This window comes from Chelonoidis abingdonii, chromosome 3, assembly GCF_003597395.2.
Source record: "Chelonoidis abingdonii isolate Lonesome George chromosome 3, CheloAbing_2.0, whole genome shotgun sequence".
Taxonomy (NCBI): Eukaryota; Metazoa; Chordata; order Testudines; family Testudinidae; genus Chelonoidis; species Chelonoidis abingdonii.
The window spans coordinates 162,489,546-162,510,021 of record NC_133771.1 but is presented as its reverse complement, the minus strand read 5'-3'; the positions used below and the strand labels follow the sequence as shown (position 1 = coordinate 162,510,021).

General features: G+C 44.0%; 1 protein-coding gene across 1 annotated transcript; it reads right to left on the bottom strand.

Annotated features, from left to right (window-relative positions):
* Window positions 1-1,681: 1,681 nt before the first annotated feature.
* LBH (LBH regulator of Wnt signaling pathway) lies at window positions 1,682-18,258 on the bottom strand. Its single transcript, XM_032775611.2, has 3 exons — window positions 18,040-18,258; window positions 14,929-15,031; window positions 1,682-4,356 (listed from the first exon to the last, which is right to left on the bottom strand). Exons 1-3 carry the CDS (start codon window positions 18,063-18,065, stop codon window positions 4,168-4,170), a joined length of 318 nt encoding a protein of 105 aa, XP_032631502.1. The 5' UTR covers window positions 18,066-18,258; the 3' UTR covers window positions 1,682-4,167.
* Window positions 18,259-20,476: the final 2,218 nt, after the last annotated feature.

The following is a 20,476-nucleotide window of genomic DNA, read 5'->3' as shown; positions in this document are numbered from 1 at the left end:
CATGCCTTAGGCATCTTTTAAAAAAAAACAAAAAAAAAAAACTCACCTGGCAGCAGTGGGGGTCTACTCCAGGTCTTCAGCGGCATTTCAGCAGAGGTGGCAGGGGTTGTCTGCTCTGGGGATTTGGTGGCATTTTGGCAGCAGGGATCCTTCAGTGCAGCAGAAGACCTGGAGCAGACTCCCACCACCAAAGCCCCAGACCACCACCAGCTATTCAGATCAGGCCCTGCCCTTCATAAAGCCAGTCCTGTCAGCAGCCCCCCTTTGACCCAGAGCAGTGAACCACAGCCAGTGGGAGCCATGATCAGCCGGACCTGCAGATGCAGCAGGTAAACAAGCCAGCCTGGCCTGTCAGGGGCTTTCCCTATTATACAAGAGGCATCCCAAGTTCGGGAAACACACCTTCACCTCCGCTGCTTAGGCCAGTAACATACAGGTGTCAGGACAGACTTGGGTAAGGAGATGATTTGGGTTTTATACTTAAAAGCAATTTGTTAGTCAGTAAGATCTCTTCAGATTGTGCCCAGTTCTTGACTCGCACTACTTCAGGGTTGATGTCCAGAGAGTTTGGGGTTCAATTCAAGACCTTCAAGTGCAATTTGTGCCTCTGAAAAAGAAAATCTAGGCTAGAATCCACAAAACTACTTAGGCACCTAAGCCCCTAGCAGGTTTGACATGAGTTGTGGATTGCAGCGAAGGACTCAAGTTCCCGCAGGCCAGCACCCGTGTTTGACTCAGCACACATGCATTGCTGCCTCACTCTAAACACCCAGACACCCATCTCTCCACCTCCACAAGCCCAAGCATGATCCATAAACCCTGGGGAAGAGTGGGCAAGTTAAGGGGATGAACACCTAACAGCCCAATCCAGTAGGTACTCTGAGCATGCCTACCAGACTGGGTCCCATTCAAAAGCCAGGAGAAGGCTGGTGGTGCCCCCCCAGTAACTTTTAGCCCAGATGGGTGCCTTGATCAAGGACTGCAGTGTGTCTCCCATGTGCACACTTGTTTACCCACAGTGGAACAGTCATTGGGAGGTGTGGGGGGTGGGGGGGGACAGGACAGGACTGTAGTTGAGTGGTTAGGACACCACTATGCTAAAGTTAAGGTGGACCAGGATGACCACTACCACCTCCTCCTTGCTCCCACAAGAAACCACACCCCCATTCATGGATAGCTAGGCATCTCCCATTGGTTAACTTAGACAGGGAGATCCTAGCATGCTGGCTTCTAGACTGTGGATCATGTTCTTAAGCTGTCTCCCTTTTTGACAGCTTTTTTTGTTGGATTGGGAGCCTAGGTGCCCAATTTAGTTTTGTAGATTGCAGTGTTGTGCAAGCTAGGCACCTAGGAAACCCCAGGAACTTCAAGTCCCTTTGCAGATTCCCCCACCCATTAGTTCTTTGCAGAGGTGCAAGGTGATGAAGAGTCAGGCCCCTTGATTTCATCCTTTCAAGTGATTTACGTGCTAGCTCAGCAAGTCCCTTAAGAATTATAATTAAATCTAAACATATGCTTAAATTACATCAGCTTTACTGGGACACATGCCATGCCAAAGTGCTTTGCATAATATGGCCTTGCTTTTAAAGTGAAAGGTTGCTTCCAGTACAGATTAAAGCTCTGGGAAATGTGAAATCCCAACCTGCTTTTCTGTAAGCAGAGTTTAAAAAAAGCCACCAAGTTGGAAAGCATTTTCAAACTTTATTTACAACTGTCACAGTGACAAGAAAGTAGTTTGAGAAAAAAAAAGCTAGCTTCTCCCTGAGGCTCAAAAAGAATTACAGAAATAGAATGTACATCAGACGACAGGAGTTTTACTGGAGTGCTTTGTTCTTTATACATTTGACAAATAGAAATATACACAATACCTTAAAAAAAAAAAAAAGGATGCAGACAAGAATATACCAATCTTTACGGCAGACATTTCTCCTCAGATCTGGAGGAGAAAGATTTCCATCCTTTTGCTACCCACATCTCCTCTATTAACAAGCCTCAACATGGTGGCACAGATTGAAGACTAGTACCAGTTTAAAACATTGAGACTGGCTGGTATACAGGTGTACAAGCTCATTCCATTAGACAGCAAGACTAGAACAGATGCTCAGATACAAACAGCTGGATCCATAAGTTTAAAAATGATATCACTAGATCATGAGAGGTCAGTGATGACAAAATCCATCAAACCTGGGAGTGAGCACAAGACTGGTTCTTTGCTGCTAAAAAGAAAAGAGACAAGCTGCATTCTACATTGCTACTAGTCAGAACAATACAAAAGTCAGTCTCCAATCCCTCAGGTCTGTCTGAAATAGTAACAGAGCTGATAAGTTATTGCCATTATGTTTAAACCACAAGCAAGACAAAGACTAAAACAATTCTGCTGATATGTTAAAAGCAATCCCCCAACCCCTACCAGCGTTTAAACTACTCATGAGGTATTAGATACAAATATATATACACACACAAAGTCCAAAACAGATTTTTTTTTAATTGAACCAGTTATTAGCAGACAAGATGCACTGGATTTTATCATAAGGGCTGGTTAAGGCCTTAACATTTGTCTTTCTTCCTTTAGTGTCTACAGACTTGTTTTAATGTGGAAACTACCAGCATTTATTCTTAGACCTGTCAGCTCCAAAACAGATGCCTTGGGCCTCCCTGGGGCTTTTCCATAAAGTTGCTCGATTGCCACTTTCCATGAAAGTGGCAAGTCAACCTGCCTTGCAACCAGTTCCCCTTGTAGGCAAAAGTTAGGTAGGACAGAGACACTCAGCACTGAACAAGTTGCATGGGATACCTTAGACCTTACAAACCATCTTGCCTTTTATTAAACCCTACTACTGTGTTACAATCAGAAGCACATCTTCTTCCCCAGAACACTCAAAAGCCATGAAATACTGTCTGAAAAGAGGCATCATTTCCCTGCCCCCATCCTTATCCTTTCAAGTCAGCCATTTGATTTCAGACTGCCTCTGATTTCAGTTTTGGCAACATTCTTTGACTTTGTGGCATGTGGGAACTTTCAATTTCATCCATTCTTAAGCAGATGATTTCTGCAAGCATCTTGGTCTGCCAGCACTGCTAGGTCTTGGAGCTCTGTTAAGCAATACTACTAACAAAGAAAACCCAAATCTAACAGTTCCCTGCAGATTCTCCCCATGCCCCTCTACTAAGCCAGTTTTGATCAGACAGTCGACCCAGCATGTTTGAGATGGAAACCATGCAGCCCCAGAATCATCTAGAAGGCAGGTGGCCCCTTCACCTTGCAAGCTTTATGCACTGTAATGAGTTCTTACTACAGCAGTCTCAGCTAGCAGGAGAGAAACATCCTAACCACTTCTAGAACAAGATCTCAGGTAGATTTAGACATTACATGAAATTTCTTTGTTACCTCCAGATAAACGAGGACCTTGCAGAATAGATGGAGAGTAGCAGCAGAACACACTGACCCTACCAACTGAGCTGTTCAGCATTATAAGGTTTAAAAGCAGACAAAGAAGGCAAGAAAATGTCTTCCGGGCAAAGACTGGGAACAGGTTTGATAGTTAACGCAAGAAATCCATTACTTCTACACATGCTTGTGTAACTTCAGGAGATGTGCAATTGGGGAAAGACTACAAGCCCCTTTGCCTCTCTATGCCACCCAGCAATTATGTCAGCAGAGCATCCATTTGTGATATGTCACCACACATTTCCCCTCTACTCCAGATACATAAACAGAAGCTTATAAGAAAGGAAACAGATGAAGACTTTAGTCTCATGCTTTTGTAGCCAGAGGCAGTTCCTTGCTCAACACTGCTTATATTTCTTTATTCCCACCCTCCCCACAACTCATTAAACAGCTTTGCTTGTTCACCATCCACCAAGGGTCTTAGAATTTCTCTGCTGTCTCTGAGTCTTAAAAAAATAAAAAAAAAAATAGAAGTCAGATAGTGATCTTGAGAACAGCAAACATTTTTCTCTGCACGGACTTCCTTCTTTAGAAGGTCTGGAGAGTCGGTCACATCAAGGGCTTCAGTTCTCAATACAGAGAATACAAAAAAACCTAAGATCTTGCAGGTGCAAAATTGAACTTGTCTGTCTTTTTTCTTAAGAAAAAAAGACCTTCAGAAAAGGTGTGGCTCTTCCCTCAAGACAATACAATCCCTTGTATTTTCTTCAGTTGCCATTTTATTGCTCTTTGTTCTCTTTCTTTGCTTCTTCATGGTTTTCTTCCTCCTCCTCCTGGACGAGGAATTCCTCAGGTGGCCATCTCAGCTCCCCGCTCTCCACATCCCCCTCTGTTGGCTCCACCACAATGGAAGGCAGGCGGTCCTTCAGCTTACAGTAACGGTCAAAGTCTGAGGGGTCAGGAAAAATCTGAAACAAAAGAAAGAGTACCTCCATTAGAAAGAATATTTTAGTGTTTTGATATTGGCTAGCAGCTTACAGAGCATCACAACTATCAAGAGCCAAATCTCAAGAGGTCTGGTTCCAAGGGACAGAGTTAACCATAGATGAAATTCTGCAAGTTCAGGAGTTTTCAGGTTAGCTTCTCAGGAAAACTCATGAACCAGGCTGGGACCTGAAGCACCAGAATGCTGTCAAAAAAAATAAAACTAAAAAAAGTGGGTGGGGGCAGCTGTCTGAAGGATTCCAAAACTGACAGGCTGCTGGAATAAAGTTCAAGATGGACATCTCTATGCTTTCAGACACATCAACTAAGCCTCCCAGACATTCACTGCTTACCACCAATGCTCATGAATTTGCAGACAGAGTTAAAAATCTTGCTATGAGAATCTGATGTCTGCATTTCCTGCTTTTGGTCAGGCCAGAAATATTGTGAAAACAGGCTCACTATTTTAGCTCTCCAGCTTCTTGGTCTTTTTGCCTCAAGGGTTTGGACTGGCTATCTAAGACGGTTTTCTTGTTCTGAGTCAACATGGAGAAAGTGGCTCTTTACATGGTTACCTTTAAATTTCAGTCAGAACATTTCTAAAATTAGGGGACAGTATGCAGAAGTCATGAGGATGACATTTAAAGGCTAGAGTGCAGTGATATGCAAATGAGTAATAAACTATTTCTGAAAATAGTTATGGGTTTTTTTCAGATTATCCTATAAGGCCAGTATTTTCTATTGCACTGAAAGTTCCTGTGATGCATTTCCCAGTCCTAAAGTGGATTTGGACTGCCTGCCATCTTCCATCTGGATGCCACCCTTTGATAGCCCCAGCAGACCATTCAAGCCCAAACACTGGTGCCATTTTGGTAGGATAATGCTGAACATGGGAGAGCACCTGGACGGTTCTCTAGAGCGGACTACACTGTTAGTGCTAGATGTCAAGGCAGAAACTCAATCCAGGAAAAGCACCTTGCTTTTGTAGTAGTATATTGCAGGAGTACTTGTAGGTATGTGCCCTAGAATAAGACCAAATGCCACGTTTACTGAACCTTCGAAGCAGGAGAGGCAAGAAAGTACTATTGCTCGTGAGCAATGCAGTGCAATTATTGTGGGTTACCGATGGACAGTCTTTAATAAACCCATTCACACAGACAAGAATTTGTAGTAGGGGAAAAAAGGGACAACTGCCAACTCGGATTATCCAGTGATAATTAAGCAATCAACCATTTATCAAAAGTTCCTGTCCTGTTTACAAGACTAAGCATTTATCTGGGCATCATTAAATATAAAACAGTCTTCAAAATACGAGAAGGCAGTCACGACAGCTACTCCATTTTCCTGAAGCTAGCAGAGGAGACGAGTAGCGCCTCATTTAGACAGTAGTGTCTACATTTTCAGAAGCATCCACTAGTTTGGAATGCCTCATTTTTTTGAGAGGCAAGGCCTGTTTAAAAAAACAAATAGGCGCTGAGCACTTGCAGTTCCAGTTGTAGTAGCAGATGCTCAAGTCAGAAGCCTGAGGTGTTTCATGTGAGTTTGGGAACAGCCTTCCAGGAGGAGCAAACAACCTACCTAATTTTAAGATGGAGCTTGATATATTTATGAAAAGGATTATATGACGATGTTGCCTGCAATGGAAGGAGACTGGACAAAATGATCCAACAAGTCCTCTTCCAGTCCTATGCTGGGCACCCACACCCAGTAGACACTCTTGGAAAATTTGGCCTAACCTCAACGGAGCTACTAGAGATATGCTGTAATATGGTAGTCAATTAACTAGCTCTGCAGATCAGTTTTCAGTGAGGGTTCTGTGATTCACTGCCAGGACTCAATACCCAAAGGAAAGCATAGTTCAGACGTACCTATGAATACTCAGGGTTTCACAGGCTTTAGCAGTGTTGTTCTTTAGATAATGGAAGACTTTTTGGGACATAATCCCAAGTTCCTGCCAGTTTAGTAGCAGTTAAATGACTACTAAAGAAGAGAGGGAGAGGAGAGACTAAGTTGGGAGACGATACTGCAGTAACAGCCTCAGTATGGCCATTAGAGACTCTCAGTCAGGGATGGCTCAAAACAAAAAGCCACATTTCAGACAGGCAGCCTAGGCTAGTAGTAGGCAGCAAGGCAGGGAGATGTCTAATTCCAGCTCTCTCACACTGCTCCAGGGCACCTTAGCCAGGTCCTGCAGCTGGACTGCTAGGAAGCTAAGAGGAGGATGGTATGGACAAGGCCTATGAATGCTGTGACATTAACATGGGTGTTACTGTATGGCTTGTTCTGGGAATGAGTAATAGCAAGTACCACAAACTGTAACTGCGTCTCATACGATTTAGTGGCTTCAGCCAGACCAATCCCAGACACCCAGCCCATTGCTTAAGAGCTGCAGCCAGAACTGAACTTTCAGTATTAACTCCCCAGACTTGGGATACAGATAACCTTGACACTGTATTGTTTAGAGGGCTGCAATGGAAAGAAAGCATATTATAGTAGGTTATATATGCTGATAATGCCACTAAAATAGCCTACACTGTAGGAAAAAAGTTTAATTATTATACTGCTAACCTTTGGCTGCTACCATTTTAGCTGCATTAGGTCAAGTGGAGTAGTTTTGAAAATAGACTGACAGATTGGTTCTCTCAGAAACCAAGGACCTAGTCATTTCCTCACAAACAAATATCCCCAAATGTGGTGTTCAGCTTTATTTTTTACTAGCACAATCTTATCTTGAACAGCTGCACGAGAGGCTGAACCCAAGGAGGTCAAGCTTTTTTTCCACTAAGTCATGTTTTTTAATCATAGAGGCAGCATTAAAAAAAAAAAAAAAAAAAAAAAAAAAAAAAAGAGGAGGAGATGTTGCAATTACCCTTTCCAAGGGTGTGGACAGTCGATGGAAAAAAGTATATGAAGCCAGATTTCCTAGCATGTGACAGATAGCCTTGCTTGTTGCCCTTATTGTGGCAACCAAGGAAAAGTTTGTCATAATAAGACTGCCATTTACATTCAGGGAACAGATCAGGCAAATTATCCCATGCAATCTGACCGCTAGCCACTCCAAAACAAGAGGCAGATTCCCATTCACTATAGAGAAGAAACTAATCTCTCCTTTACCCACCCTCCTCAGACTGATTTCTCTGTATAATCTGAAATGCAGCATAGATGGAAATACCTTGAGGGACATCCCCCTCCAGAGCAGGAATTGGAAACAAAAAGGGAAATCTGCACCCACATAACCCACTGCAGGTTTTACATGGAGCTCATGGCACTCAAAATCCTGTCCTGGAATGCAGCATGAATACTCATACAATGTAGATATTAAAGCTTGTAGTTACATGCTTCACTAGAGTCTTGGAGTTAAAGAGCTAAGATCATCGTAGGACAGGAGCTTTTGGCACCTTCCAACAGCCAAGAACGCTACAGAAGAGCGTTTATGATGGGCTAACTTTCCCCTGCCATCTACATATGACTGCATACAACTTTGAATATGTAATCACAGCAACTGCGGTCACTGAATCACAGCTTTAGAAGCCAAGGCCTGTCTCTAAGCTTTATGCGAAGAGCTCTGTGACACATCTTTGCAGGCTGCAGAGGGCAAGGAATAGGTTTGCTGCCCTAACTATGACATGCAGCACACTTAGCCTGAATTTGAGAAGGCAGTGGTTGACAAGCTTTGTTCAGAGGTCTTCTGGCAATCCCATTCTGTTCCGCAGTAGATTCAGTTCCAGCTCAGGTATATGCAAACCTGAGTTCTCAACTTTCGCCTAGAAGGTGAACTGAAAGGTGATACCAGAAATTGAAGCCCCAAACTTAAGGTCATCCACATACATCTCCATGCCAGGTGACCCAAAAGTGACTTCTAGATTGAGAGCTTGGCACCGAGAATGGAAAATATTTAACACCCCTAGAAAGGCAGATGGTGCCAGAGCCCTTTCCCAGTACCCCAGAGCAGAGGAGCTTTGCCATAATTAAACTAACCTTTGGCTGCCAGCTTCATGCAGGAGGACTGCAAGAAGCTGAGAAATGCTAATAAGGAAACCAGATACTACTGGACAGTAAGATGCAGTGTACTTAACTGTACATGATGGGCTAATTATTGTCAATACAAAACGAGACAGCAGTAGCACGAACATCCTGCTTTCTGGAAGGGAGGAATGGGAGACTTGGAAGGATCACAACATTAGATACAGAGGACTGTATTCCAGTCAAAGTTACACTGGTGTAAATTCAGAGCAACATCCATTGACTTAAAGGAAGTTAACTTCAAATTGACACTGGCATAACAGATCTGATTCCAGCCCTGGGGTCTTTTCTTCCAGACACCCAGAAAATTGCTGTTAGTAGGAGCACACTGGTGGGAGAATACAGCTCCCTCCAGATACAAAAGATATTCCCAAATGAAGCCAGTTGCTGCCTTGGACAGAGCCCTACATTCCTAACCACTTAGGTCATTGTATCAGTATTGACAAGTTCTAGGAAACTTATGTTCTGACACTAGTACTTTAGACTGGGTTCTCTGCTCTGACAGTAATACAGGACAACCCCCTGGATGCAGACTGATGGAATTCAAGGGTGCTTTAGCCTCTTTAGTGCCCCAAACGTACCTGTATAGAGACAGCATACAGATACTACCATCCTTAGAGGTAGAACCATGATACTAGAAGCTAGATGTTCTTGAAAAAATCCGAGACCAACTACATCTCATTTCAGACCTGAATGGAGGGTTGTCAAGGGAAAAAAAGTTAACAACCCACTCCCACCCGCAGAAGCAGAACACAATACCCTTCCAAGAGGCAGGATGAAAGTTCACATTAAAGAGAAAGATAATCCAGAGGGGCATGTCAGTGGTAAGAAATGCTGGGGCACCAGTTACTACTATGACTACTCAGGATAGCATAGACAAGTGCTCATACTGATGAAAAGTGGTAAGGAAAGTTGTGTTTGTGTGCGACGTTTGCAATCAGGATAACGGATCTTCCCTTGCAAAAGCTGCATAGGGGAGGGCAAGAAATTCTACATGGAGGTCTTGTGATCAGATGGTCCCTTTATCATCCTGGGTTTCAGTTTAATGCTGTTCCTTGGTTTACAATAAAGACAGTTATCTGTAGCCCTAATAATTCCATCTCCATCCTTTTTAGGTCTGATCAGATTCATCAACATTTGAAGCACTATTGTGCTCCTAGGCTAAATGTTTAGCCTGATCTATGCACTAGACATGTGTTAGCACATGTCAGTGCAACTTCCTGAGCCACTGTCTGTACTGTGCACATCTGGATTTGAGTAACTGGTGAAGTTATTTCTTCCAGGCTCTCATTTTGTACAGTGGAATCATTTCAGAGGACAGTTTTACACAGTGCATAGATGTCAGTTCCAATGCAGGACTGCCTCAGTACAGATATGGCCTTCCTTACTTAAGTTAATATAAAGGCATCTTACAAGATACAAGAGGTGAATATGAAGGCATACTAAGTTCCCCATTAGCCATCAGGTTGGCAATACATGTGTCTTTGTCCATGGGTACAACCTCTCATGTCTGACTCCTTACACATCTGGTTTCAGCAACATCAGTTCAATTCCACTGAAGTCAGTGGACTTACTCTGGATTTACACTAGTGTTACAGATTGGCATGTGACTCCCTATATGGAATTAGTTAGCAACACCTAATATTGTCTTTTCCTATTGAAAATCAACTTTGCTCCAGCAGAACAAAAGAGGAGCTGGCTTCATGGGCAGACGATGCTGCAAAGAGTCCTAGTCTCAATGAGGGGAGGAAACCTCCAGGTTTCTGTCATGTGCATGAGGGTTACACGTCAGATAGATCAGATCCCTAGCCAGTGCTAGGATCCCAGCATGAAAATACCATGACTTAGAGTTTGAGCTTCCCAGGCCCACCAGAGCAGGGTGGATGTGACTAAGCCAGCTCAGTCATTGCATGCCTACCCCATTCAGAAATAAGTCAGTCACCTGTCTAGGGCAGTTAGTCCACCGGAAAGAACTCTTGGCTTAGAGTTTGGCATACACTGCTTGCTCAGTACAGCTGCCTCAGGCATCAAGATGTTTTCACTGTGCTCAACCCCAGCTACCATTCCAAGAACTTAAGAGCGATTCAGGTCAAGGGACTGTTTTGACAACACTGCAGCAAAAATGATTAATTTAGTCTTGAGAGCCTTGTTCTCACCCACAACATTTGTGCTGCTGTGGAATGACATTAGAAGAAGGTGAGCCAGCAGAGAAGTGGCTAGGCGTTTTCAGATAATGGGCCTCTCTCGGGGTGGGGGGAGAGAGAGAGAGAGAACTAAGGGGTCACCATATATTAGCTCCAACTGGCTATAAAGAGACAGGACTCGCACAAGGCTGACGGACTGGAAATGAATGGAACTTTTCATGTGCATATTTGTCTCTGTAGGAGGGGCATCTTGCTCCATCAGCTGCATTTGAACGAGTTACTGTATTAATGTTCCCATAGGAATTATGGGACAGCCATTAGATATCCAAAAATAGCTCTTCACTGCAGTCACAAGACCCAGTCTGACTTCATTTTTTTCAGATATATTTTGTCCAGGCTTCCCATAGGATACACTTGTATTGTGTCAGACTCCTGCTCTGCTTTCCACCATCTGCTTCTATTTTGGCCCTTCAAACCTGGCAGCTGAGTCATCCTCCTGGGAGCTAACAGAGCAGCCTTGGTTGTAGGTACTGTATTAATAAAAGCTTTGTCCAACAAGGAAAGAGTTAAGTGCATTAGCTTAAACTCTCCAAGACTGTCTATTGGTTGCATTTAAGTATAGTTCCATGCTAGCTATCATTAAAGCCAAATGAACAGAAAGTTGAGGGTTGAGATGTGCTTATGTACATAAAATTGCATACAAATTGAGAATTTAGGCCAAAGTAGGTACAGTATATAGACTTCTACAAAAAGAATATGCTTGCCTCAGCCTTCTGGAAGTCAAGCCTTCCTATTGCTACTTTAAGAGCAAACTTACTGTGATATGTTCATTCTCCTGACATGCACTGGACTCATGAGCTACATGAGTTCAGTTGTATATCTAGACAGAACTGATAGTCTGTTGCCAGGAGTAGGAAGACAGTGTTTTAAGTTTATGGAGCACAACAGCTGGTGGGGGGACAGAGGCAGGAATCTTACAATAAATTTAGAAATCACTGGTTAATCTTTCCTGCAAAGTTCTGCTGAACTCCATGTTTACATTCTCTTAGCACAGAGCCTTTTATAGCTGGATATCCAGTCTGTTTTCCTGTGATCATGAGAGAATTTCAAAACAGAGCTGAGTACCAAATCTATGCTCATTTCTTTAGGACAGAGGTTTTGATTTAAGGGCACTAAAATCTTGCAAGTTAGTTCATGAGCTTTCCACAATGAAGGGCCACCTTCTGAAGAACAGTCCCCTTCCAGGAGGAGGATCCAACTAGGGACCAGTTCGAATACTCAGGGATCTAGAGACCCATGGTTAGATTTAACATTTCATGTCAAGCTCATCACCACCACAATCCAAAATTAAGTTGAACATTGCTACAGAAGAGTCATGCTGAAATTAAGGGACTGCCTGTCCACTGTCCAAGGAAATACTAACAAAGCAACCAAGTTCCAATTCTGGTTTTACAAGTCCTTGCCTCTTATGTCCAAGTGCTGTGGTTCTTATAATTGGAATTCAACTCTGCAGGACAGGTAGACGATTTTGTAGCTTAGAACAATGTGGCTTATATTGCAGGAGCATTCATGCTTCATTAGCCCTGTCCACTTGTAAAATACTAAACTCGGACACTCAATAGACTAGTGTACAATTTCTCATATAGAAAATCTTTCACAATCAGCAGAAGGGATGGGTCAGCAGTGCCAGTCACAGAAAGCAGTGAGCTAGTGGTTTTGTTTGCATCCTGTTAGGTGGGTTTCCTCTTTCACTCTCAGTGTTTGGTTTTACCTTAAACTGTATAAGCCAGTTTAATTTTCTATTGCTGTTCATATTTAGTAACCCATACCACAATACGACAAACAGTTTCCATCCCAGTGCATTAGTGGGAGGACTACAGTCTAGACCGTCATTCCCCACTGTAGCCCAATTTACAGGCAATGTAAACGAGTGTCCTTTTTTGTACGTTGTTCATATAACAATTTGCTTGTGGAGATTGCCAGCATGTGGCATGGGCCCTACTAAAAGGTGACCACCCACTTTTCACTCCACCCAGCCATCCAAAGATTGTATGCTAACAGAGGGAGAAAGTAGCTTCTTACAGTCAACTAGGCTGTCAGTTAGGCGAAGCAAGTGTAGGCATCATAAGAAGCCTGCAGGTATTTGACTAGGACCAGACCACTACAGAGAAGCAAGAGCTCCGAGAGCCAACAACACTTTGCAGATACAGTAATTTGCAATACTTAGTACTAAATGCAACTTGCAAACATTAATGGAACTCCCAGCAACTTGAATGCTGCAACCAAGCAGTTTGCTCCCCAGTGTTAGGGTCTAAACAAACAAATTTACTGCAGGTCTACACTACAAACTTGCATTGGCCGATGCAGCGCTGCTGATGAAGGCGCTCGAAGTTGACAGGAGATTGCTCTCCAGTCAGCTTAATGCCAACTCCATGAGAGGCGGTAGCTATGTTGATGGGAGAAGCTCTCCTGCTGAGACAGTCCTGTCTACATGGAAGTTAGGTCAGTATAAAGGACATCTCTCAAGGGAGTGGGTTTTTTCACACTCTGGAGCCACAGTTGTATTGAAGTAAGTGTGGAGTGGAGACCTGGTCCTAGTATCGCGAATGCTGGAAAAACCTAGCTCACACAATATAGTTAGGACAAGCAGGGTGCCTAGATTCTGACTGGTTATCCCGAAATCTCCAGACCTGTCTGGACAGTTTAAGAGGAGCCTAGAGGAAGAGAGTTATTGGCCTGACTGGATGCGGTGACCTATTAACACCGTTACTGCAGTGGCTGTTTATGTGCTGTCATGATGAAGCAGGGTTTGAGGACTCTTGTTGAAGTATGCCCACTCTCTGGAAGCTCCAACTCACTCATGAGCCGTGAGCATCCTTACAATCCTTAGAGCCACTCAAACAGTTATTTCACATACAAACGTGTAACCAGAGCACAGCACGTGGAACCAGAGTTTTTTGGATCAAATACACCACATTTTCCCTATCCAGGTTGGATCTAACAGGTTGATGCACTCTTTACGCTAGTGCTTTTAAGGCCCTTTTAAAGAGCAAGGCGTGCAATGGTGCACCAATTTGCATGCATACTTAAAACCTACACATACAGTTGCTGTAATAGCATCTGCAAGTGGGAAGTAATTATATATACACAATAAAAATAAAAACTGCCCTGTTATGCACAGATCCGGCATACACATAAATCAGCCACTTGCATGCACAAGCTCTCATATCAAACTTTAATAGTAAGTCTCCACAAGGTAGTTAAAGAGTGGAAATCGCCATTTGAGAGAACTGGGAAGGTACAATTACTCAAATGCTCATTCTTTGCACATCTCAGGTTATGTAGAAAATAGACTGAGACAAGCATTGAAATGTTGGTCAATCAATAGGCTAATATCAAAAGACATACAACAGCTCTCCACACCTAGCAATAATGTATTAATAGCCCATATATCAGAGCTAGTCCCTAGAGCAGGTTGAAAGTTTTGTCAAAAAGTTTTGCATCTGAAGATGCTGCTTAAGCTGAACCAAAACATTTTTCAAAATTGTATCATTCTTGATGAAACTTTGTTATGAAAAAACATTGAAAAGTTTTCAGAAATGGTAAAACAGGATGTTGATCTTTTTGGAAAGAAAGTTCAAATTTTCCATAACGAAGTTTCATTTTTTAAATTTGCTTTATTTTCAAAAAAATTTAGAACCCTGTCATTTGGAGGGTGTTAACCTTCCCCCCCCCCACACACACAAATACTTTACTATTTTAAGTTTTGCAATTTTTGTGGGATGGAAAAAATATCCAGTTTCTAGCTAATTCCACTAATCAGTCATTTTATGCTATATCCTCCTACCAAAGGTTCTTCAGCTGCCAGGAGCTTATACCACTGAGTATTAAGATTAAGGTTTTGTGAGAAGAATGGGAAAATAGACTGTCTCATACAGCACATGGCAAACAGTTTAAAATAGCCTTATCTGCTCAGCATAAACAAAAGAATTATCTTAAAAGACTGAAGTGCCACAAACAACTCCTCCCATCTGCTCTAGGCAGACTGCTTGTAGACCAAGTTGCAGATCTGTCAAAGAAACTCCAGGGTCCACGAGGGCTAACTTCCCCCTGGCATAGCCCCTCCCCAAGAATACTACATGATCAGATTTATGTAAAAAGGTACTTGGTTAATACAATCCGATATTAAGATAGAAATTAAATTTAAACAAATTGCTCCTGCCAAGCAAACATTCTAGACCATTGACTTGTTCTCACTACAGCGAGATTTATTAGCTCAGATTATGGAAAGGTACATTAGGCTAGAAGTTTGCAACCTAGCTTGGACAGTTCCATAGTTGACTATTATGTAACCAGCCAATAATGCTATCCAGTCAACAGAAAGCTTACCTGATATGATAGGCCATCCTTGCGGGGGCTTAGCCCGATTTCATCCATAGATGTAGCACTCATCATCACCTCAGTCATTTCAGCTGATCTCAGATAATCAGGGCTGGAAACAAAGTTAAAGATACTTTTTCAGCTCTCATGAAGCCATTCAATCACTGTCGTCCTTGAACAAGATTATGTGGTATCTAAAAACTAAAGCTTTATACTGCTGCAGAATTAGTCACAGATAAGAACTGAAATGCTAAACCACTAAATCCTATTTCTGTTCTCCCCCGCCCTATCCCCTTCTTTGTAAGGGAATAAAAAATTATTCACCTAAAGAATCAGTACACAATATCATGCACCCAAAAAGTAGTTTGCAGGATCTCTCACTTCGAGCAATACAAGACTTCACCAAGACAGATTAAAGTTTAACTCCACTTCCTCCAACTTTGCTCTCAAGTGTAGGTTAAAAAACCCCACACCAAGCACTAGCACTTACCATTTTCCCCCCCTAGCTTTAAAAACTAATCAGTTTTAACTCCTACTGACTTATTTTACTTCCTCAGGGATTTCCACACCAGTTGAGTAGGAGATATGCCAATTGCAGCGTTGCTTTTGCAGTCATGATGAAGTTTCCAGCTCAACAATTTGAGAAAGTGAAGTTGATTTTCACAGCTTGTAGTTCCTCTATTTTACTATGCTATTACTTAAGCCTATTTATAACCGCAGTACTTTGCATTTGCACACACAGGTCAACTCACATTTGTCACCAAAATATTGGCCATCTGTTGCACCTTGCTCCCACAAAGTGACTTCAGACAAGTTTACATTGCCTTCCCAATGCCACTCCATCTTACTATGCATGAACCAGCACAAGGGCTTTCAAAAGCATCCCAAAGCACAAGATACACAGATAACACATATAAAACAAGCACAAAGGCTTTGTTTACAGTGGCAAAGTGAGACCATATGATGCACCAGCTCTTATGAGTAGCAGCAGCAGAAGTTGTAGCATTAAAGTTGACGCATGTTTCATTAAGTCAGATACCCCACTCAGGCATGACAACTTGTGGAGCCGCATCGTTGTCAGTGTCACCTATCAAGTAACTGGTAGAGAGCTAAGTGTGTTCTTTTCCAAGCTCTCACTAAGTGGTACATCAAGAATCTTGTGATAGGAGATCTCTGCAAACTCCCTAGCCTAAGCTAAATAGTAGCTTGTGTACTTCCTATCCTCTGCTGCAAAATACCAGTCCTGGGAGTGAGAGAAGTTGCACAGAGCCATTTGTTTGATGAGCTGGAGCTCTCTATTTTCCAACTCTAGATGGGTTAAAAGGATACTAGTAGGTCAGCACAGGATTAGTAGAACAAGGGTTTTTGCAAAAGCCAGTATCTACATGCATGTTTCTAGGACTGTCTTAAACTGAACTAAAAAAAATCTGCTTGCAACCATGCCCCCCCAAAGCATTTGCAGTCCAAACTACTGCATGAGCTACAGAGTCTATTTTCATCAAGGGAATCGAAAGAAAGGAAGTGAACAAGATTGTTGTTGAAATGCAGTCAGATGTTTAGATCGCTCAGCTCCAACAATACAAGGGGAGGAATGCTGCTTAATCCAGTGTCCTTTTACAACTCCCAGAAGCAACATTAAGGATATTAAACAGGGTCATTTTTAATTTGGAAAGAAAGGTTGGAGGTGCAGCGTAAGTTCCAGTGTTATAACCGGAGCAACTCCTCTATAATTCAGCCCACATGGAAGATTAGCAAGAAAGTCATAAGCAACTGAAAAAAAAAAAAAGAAAAAAAAAAGAGGTTTTAGGACCTCAGCTTTAGCGGCCCCGTGGCTACCTGGCAATAGTAAGATGAAGGTGACAAGCTCACCGAAGTTCCCAAGCAATCTGCTTTAGCAGGTAGCTCTAATCCAGGGCTATTAGGATTTCAGCCCTCAGATGGACTTGCACACTGATTGTTCAAAGGATGCACTTGAAAAGGCACGTACAGACAATAAGGGAGCTTGGCCCAGCCTGTGCCCACCCTTACATAGGTGTAAATCCAGAGGAACGGGCAGTGATGTCAATGGGCTAAATTCATCCCAGGAGTAACTGCTGATTTCAGTTGCTTACTCGGATATAACAGAGCACAGTCTGGCCTTCTGAATTTATTGGGGGGAAGAGTGGGGGGAGGATGCAGGGCAACGGGAAGGCGGCTACACCGTCTCCCTGGAGAAGGAAACTGGGGTTAGGATGAGCAGCTGCAGCGAGCTGTTTGCCTTGTCAGTTTCCCCAGCTGACCTGACCGCCTCTGCCTTCGTTGCTGGTCCCAGCCCCTGACGTTGCCCAGGCTCAGCGCAAGAAGGATGGTAACCGGGTGCGGGACTGCAAGCCGCCTAGCAAGTTCCAGCTGCTCGGCAAACACACACCCGGAAAGCATTTCCGCCTGCCTTCCCCGGCATGATCCTTGCACAGTCCTGCCCGCTCTCTTCTCCCAAGCCAGGGAGACGATAAAGAGGCGCTTGCGAGTCACCGCAAGGAGAAGGAGGGCAGAATAGGTGAAAGGATGGGAGACTGCAGCCACTACAGCATGCGATCAACGGCAGCCAGATCGCTTCTGAAACACCCCTTCCAACTCCCCAGCGGGGCTCAGGCCACTGCTGGCGCCTGTTACGGCTTCCCCTGGACAGCCTCACAGACTCCCAAGGTGAATAAAACCCCTCTCTCCGGCACAAGGCTTTGCAGCCCTGGCAGCAGCTCACGCATCCACTCTCAAGTGGGCTTCCGAATCAGCCCACCCGCCCCTCAAGCACAATCTCCAAGCCCCCCTAGATTTTCGCAACTGGGGCTAATAGGTGAAAGTCTGGGCACGTTTTCTAGCAAGCCTCCCACAGCCCTTCTGCACGCTTTACTACAGCCTCCACGCTCACTTCCTTTGTTTCCATTCCCTCACACCTCCCCCCTCTCCCGTCACAACCTTGACTGTGACTTCTGCCTGCAAACCCATTGCAGGACAAATATCCCCCTCTCTCAAAAGCATCACCCTCCCTCCCCTTCAAAAGTTACCCCGGGCACAGTCAAAGCTTTAGCCAGCTCCTAACCCACCAACCGCCCCCGGGGAACCCGCCAAGAACGTACTCACCAGTGAATGGGGAAAAATACAGACATGAAGTCCTACCACAAAGGCTGACAAGCGTCTTTGGGATGCGAAAACAGGGAGCGCGTAGCAAAGGAGCCTAGCGGCTTCCCTTGTTAGCACTGCGAGATGGCCAGGGGCACAGCAGCCCAGGAAGAGGCTACGCACTGATCGGCTTTTAACCCTAAAGACACTTTATCAGCTGCCACTACAGCGCTAAACCACGCCAGCGCCCCGGGAAGGCGCTTATATAGAGGAAGGGGCGTGGCTTTGCTCAGAGTGCCCGCCCCTCCCTTGGATGACGTCACCAAAATCATGAATGGTTTCGTGCTTCCAGCCCGCGGCGAGCAGCAGCTCTGGGAGTCGGGCTGGCGAGCGCTGATTGGCCGCAGCTGGGCTTCGCTGCCATGGCGTCAGCGGGGCTCGGGCTACTGCATGTTGTTACCCAGCCCAGCTCTCGCTCGGGGCGCGACCGAACCCCTCTCCCCTGGGCTGCGTTTCCAAGCGGGCAGTGGGTGTTTGGGTGTGAAACCGCGCCGCTCTCGCGGTGCACGCTTTGCGCAGAAATGAGAGATCGGGGTGGCTCCGCATTTGGTAAGTACTCTGGTAGTGAGTCCGCTTGAGACGTTTACACGCTCACTCCGTTTTTTTAAATCCCATTCATTGAAACTTTGACTAGCAGCACAGGCCCACGAGCTAGTCAAGCACAGCTCCCTTATCTCTATCATATCTATCCCCAGAATGAGCCGTTAGTACCAATCACAGCAGCCACTCCTCCCCCTTTCAGATTTCTGCCTTACTCCCCTGCTTTCTTTACCTTGCTGCCTCCAAGAGTACGCTCAAGAGAAGAGAGCACTATTGGTTTCTATTTTGGGCTGCCTAATCAGGATAGGAGCAAGGTTTACAATAATCCATGGGAAGGTGGGAGGAGGAAGAGCTGCATGATCACAAGTTGCCTTGCTGAGGTTTTGTTTTTTTCACCCTTGCTGTTTATGTTGATCTTATTTTTAATGCGTTATGCTTCTTTGTTGGAGGAAGGAATAGTTTCTGGTGCTGGGTTTTTTCCACTCAACATCAATGGCACTCCCTCTGTCATAAAGCATAAGTCCCAATTCTGAACCTTAGCGTCCAAAATGTGGGTGCCTGCATGAAACCTCCAAGCTTAATTACCAGCTTAGATTGATAGACTGCACAGCAGGAACTCTCAGTGCCTGGCTCACCTGGTCTCCCAAAACACTTCCCTGGGACCCAAGACTCCGATGCGTGAATCTTACAAACAAGGAAATAACCCTCCTGATACCTGAAATCACCTGCTTCAATTCCTTGAAACACAACAAGAGATCAGGTTCTCTTACCCTCACTCAGAGTCCCTGCAAATGCAAGCTTTGTAACTCTAACACAAAGAGATTCCTCTTCCCCTGCTCTTCTTCCCACCAATTTCCTGGTGAGCTGCAGACGTCAATCCCGTGAGCCCTAACTAAAAAAAATTCCAACAGGTTAAAAAGAAAGCTTTATAAAAAGAAAGAAAAAGACATCATGGTGCTCTGTTCAAGGGACGAAACAGGGTATTGGCTTAAAAGAAAAAAATGAATAAACAGCCTTATCCAAAAAGAAATACAATTTAAAATATTCCAGCAAACTACACACATGTAAATACAAAAAAAACAATATTGTCTTTCTACCTTTGTACTCACAACTTGGAAACAGAAGATTAGAAAGCCCGGAGATAGAGAGATCACTCTCAGAGCCGAGAGAGCAACAGACAGAGCACAAAAAACGCACACCCAAAAACTTCCCTCCCTTGAGATTTGAAAAATCTTGTTTCCTGATTGGTCCTCTGGTCAGATGTCAGTTCTCTGCTTGTAAGCCCTTTGCAGGTGAAAGAACATTAACCCTTAACTATCTGTTTATGACACCCTCACTCATACACATGCAAACACAAAGGTTGGGCCAGACTCAGCTCTCAGTTACCTGGGTATAAATCCACAGATGCTAATAGAGTTACTCTGCATTTACACCAGTGGGCTGAGAGTAGCATCTGCCCACTAGTTTCCAGTAACAACGACTGTTTTTAGGTAACAGAAGTAACAAAAGTCTAAGGTAGAGCTGGCACTCTGTCCTTAACACCTCATCTCACTTTAGGTGAAATTCACCCCCAAACAGAAGGCCATCGTATTGCCTGTGCAACACTTAATCTCCCTCGAACCATAAATGGGGGAATTAAATGGGATTGAAGTGGCTTTACACAGGGATGAATTTTACCCCGAGTGCCTAGACACCACTATTTACCTTATGTAAAACCACATATTGCTGGAGACATCTGGGATGCTTAGGCAAATTGGGAATACCGTGTGAGCCCTAACTTTGAATTTCCTTGCCGCTTTCAGGTTAAGTTAGAGAGATGCTACCATTGATCCATTGGGTTTCTCCCAGCTCCATTGAC

Excerpts from the sequence above, each read along its gene's own strand:
- LBH (XM_032775611.2), bottom strand. The coding sequence starts at position 18,065 with ATGTCTGTATTTTTCCCCATTCACTG. Across the intron at positions 15,032-18,039 it reads GTATTTTTCCCCATTCACTG|CCCTGATTATCTGAGATCAG; the intron begins GTGAGTACGTTC and ends CTTTGTTTCCAG. Across the intron at positions 4,357-14,928 it reads AGGATGGCCTATCATATCAG|ATTTTTCCTGACCCCTCAGA; the intron begins GTAAGCTTTCTG and ends CTTTTGTTTCAG.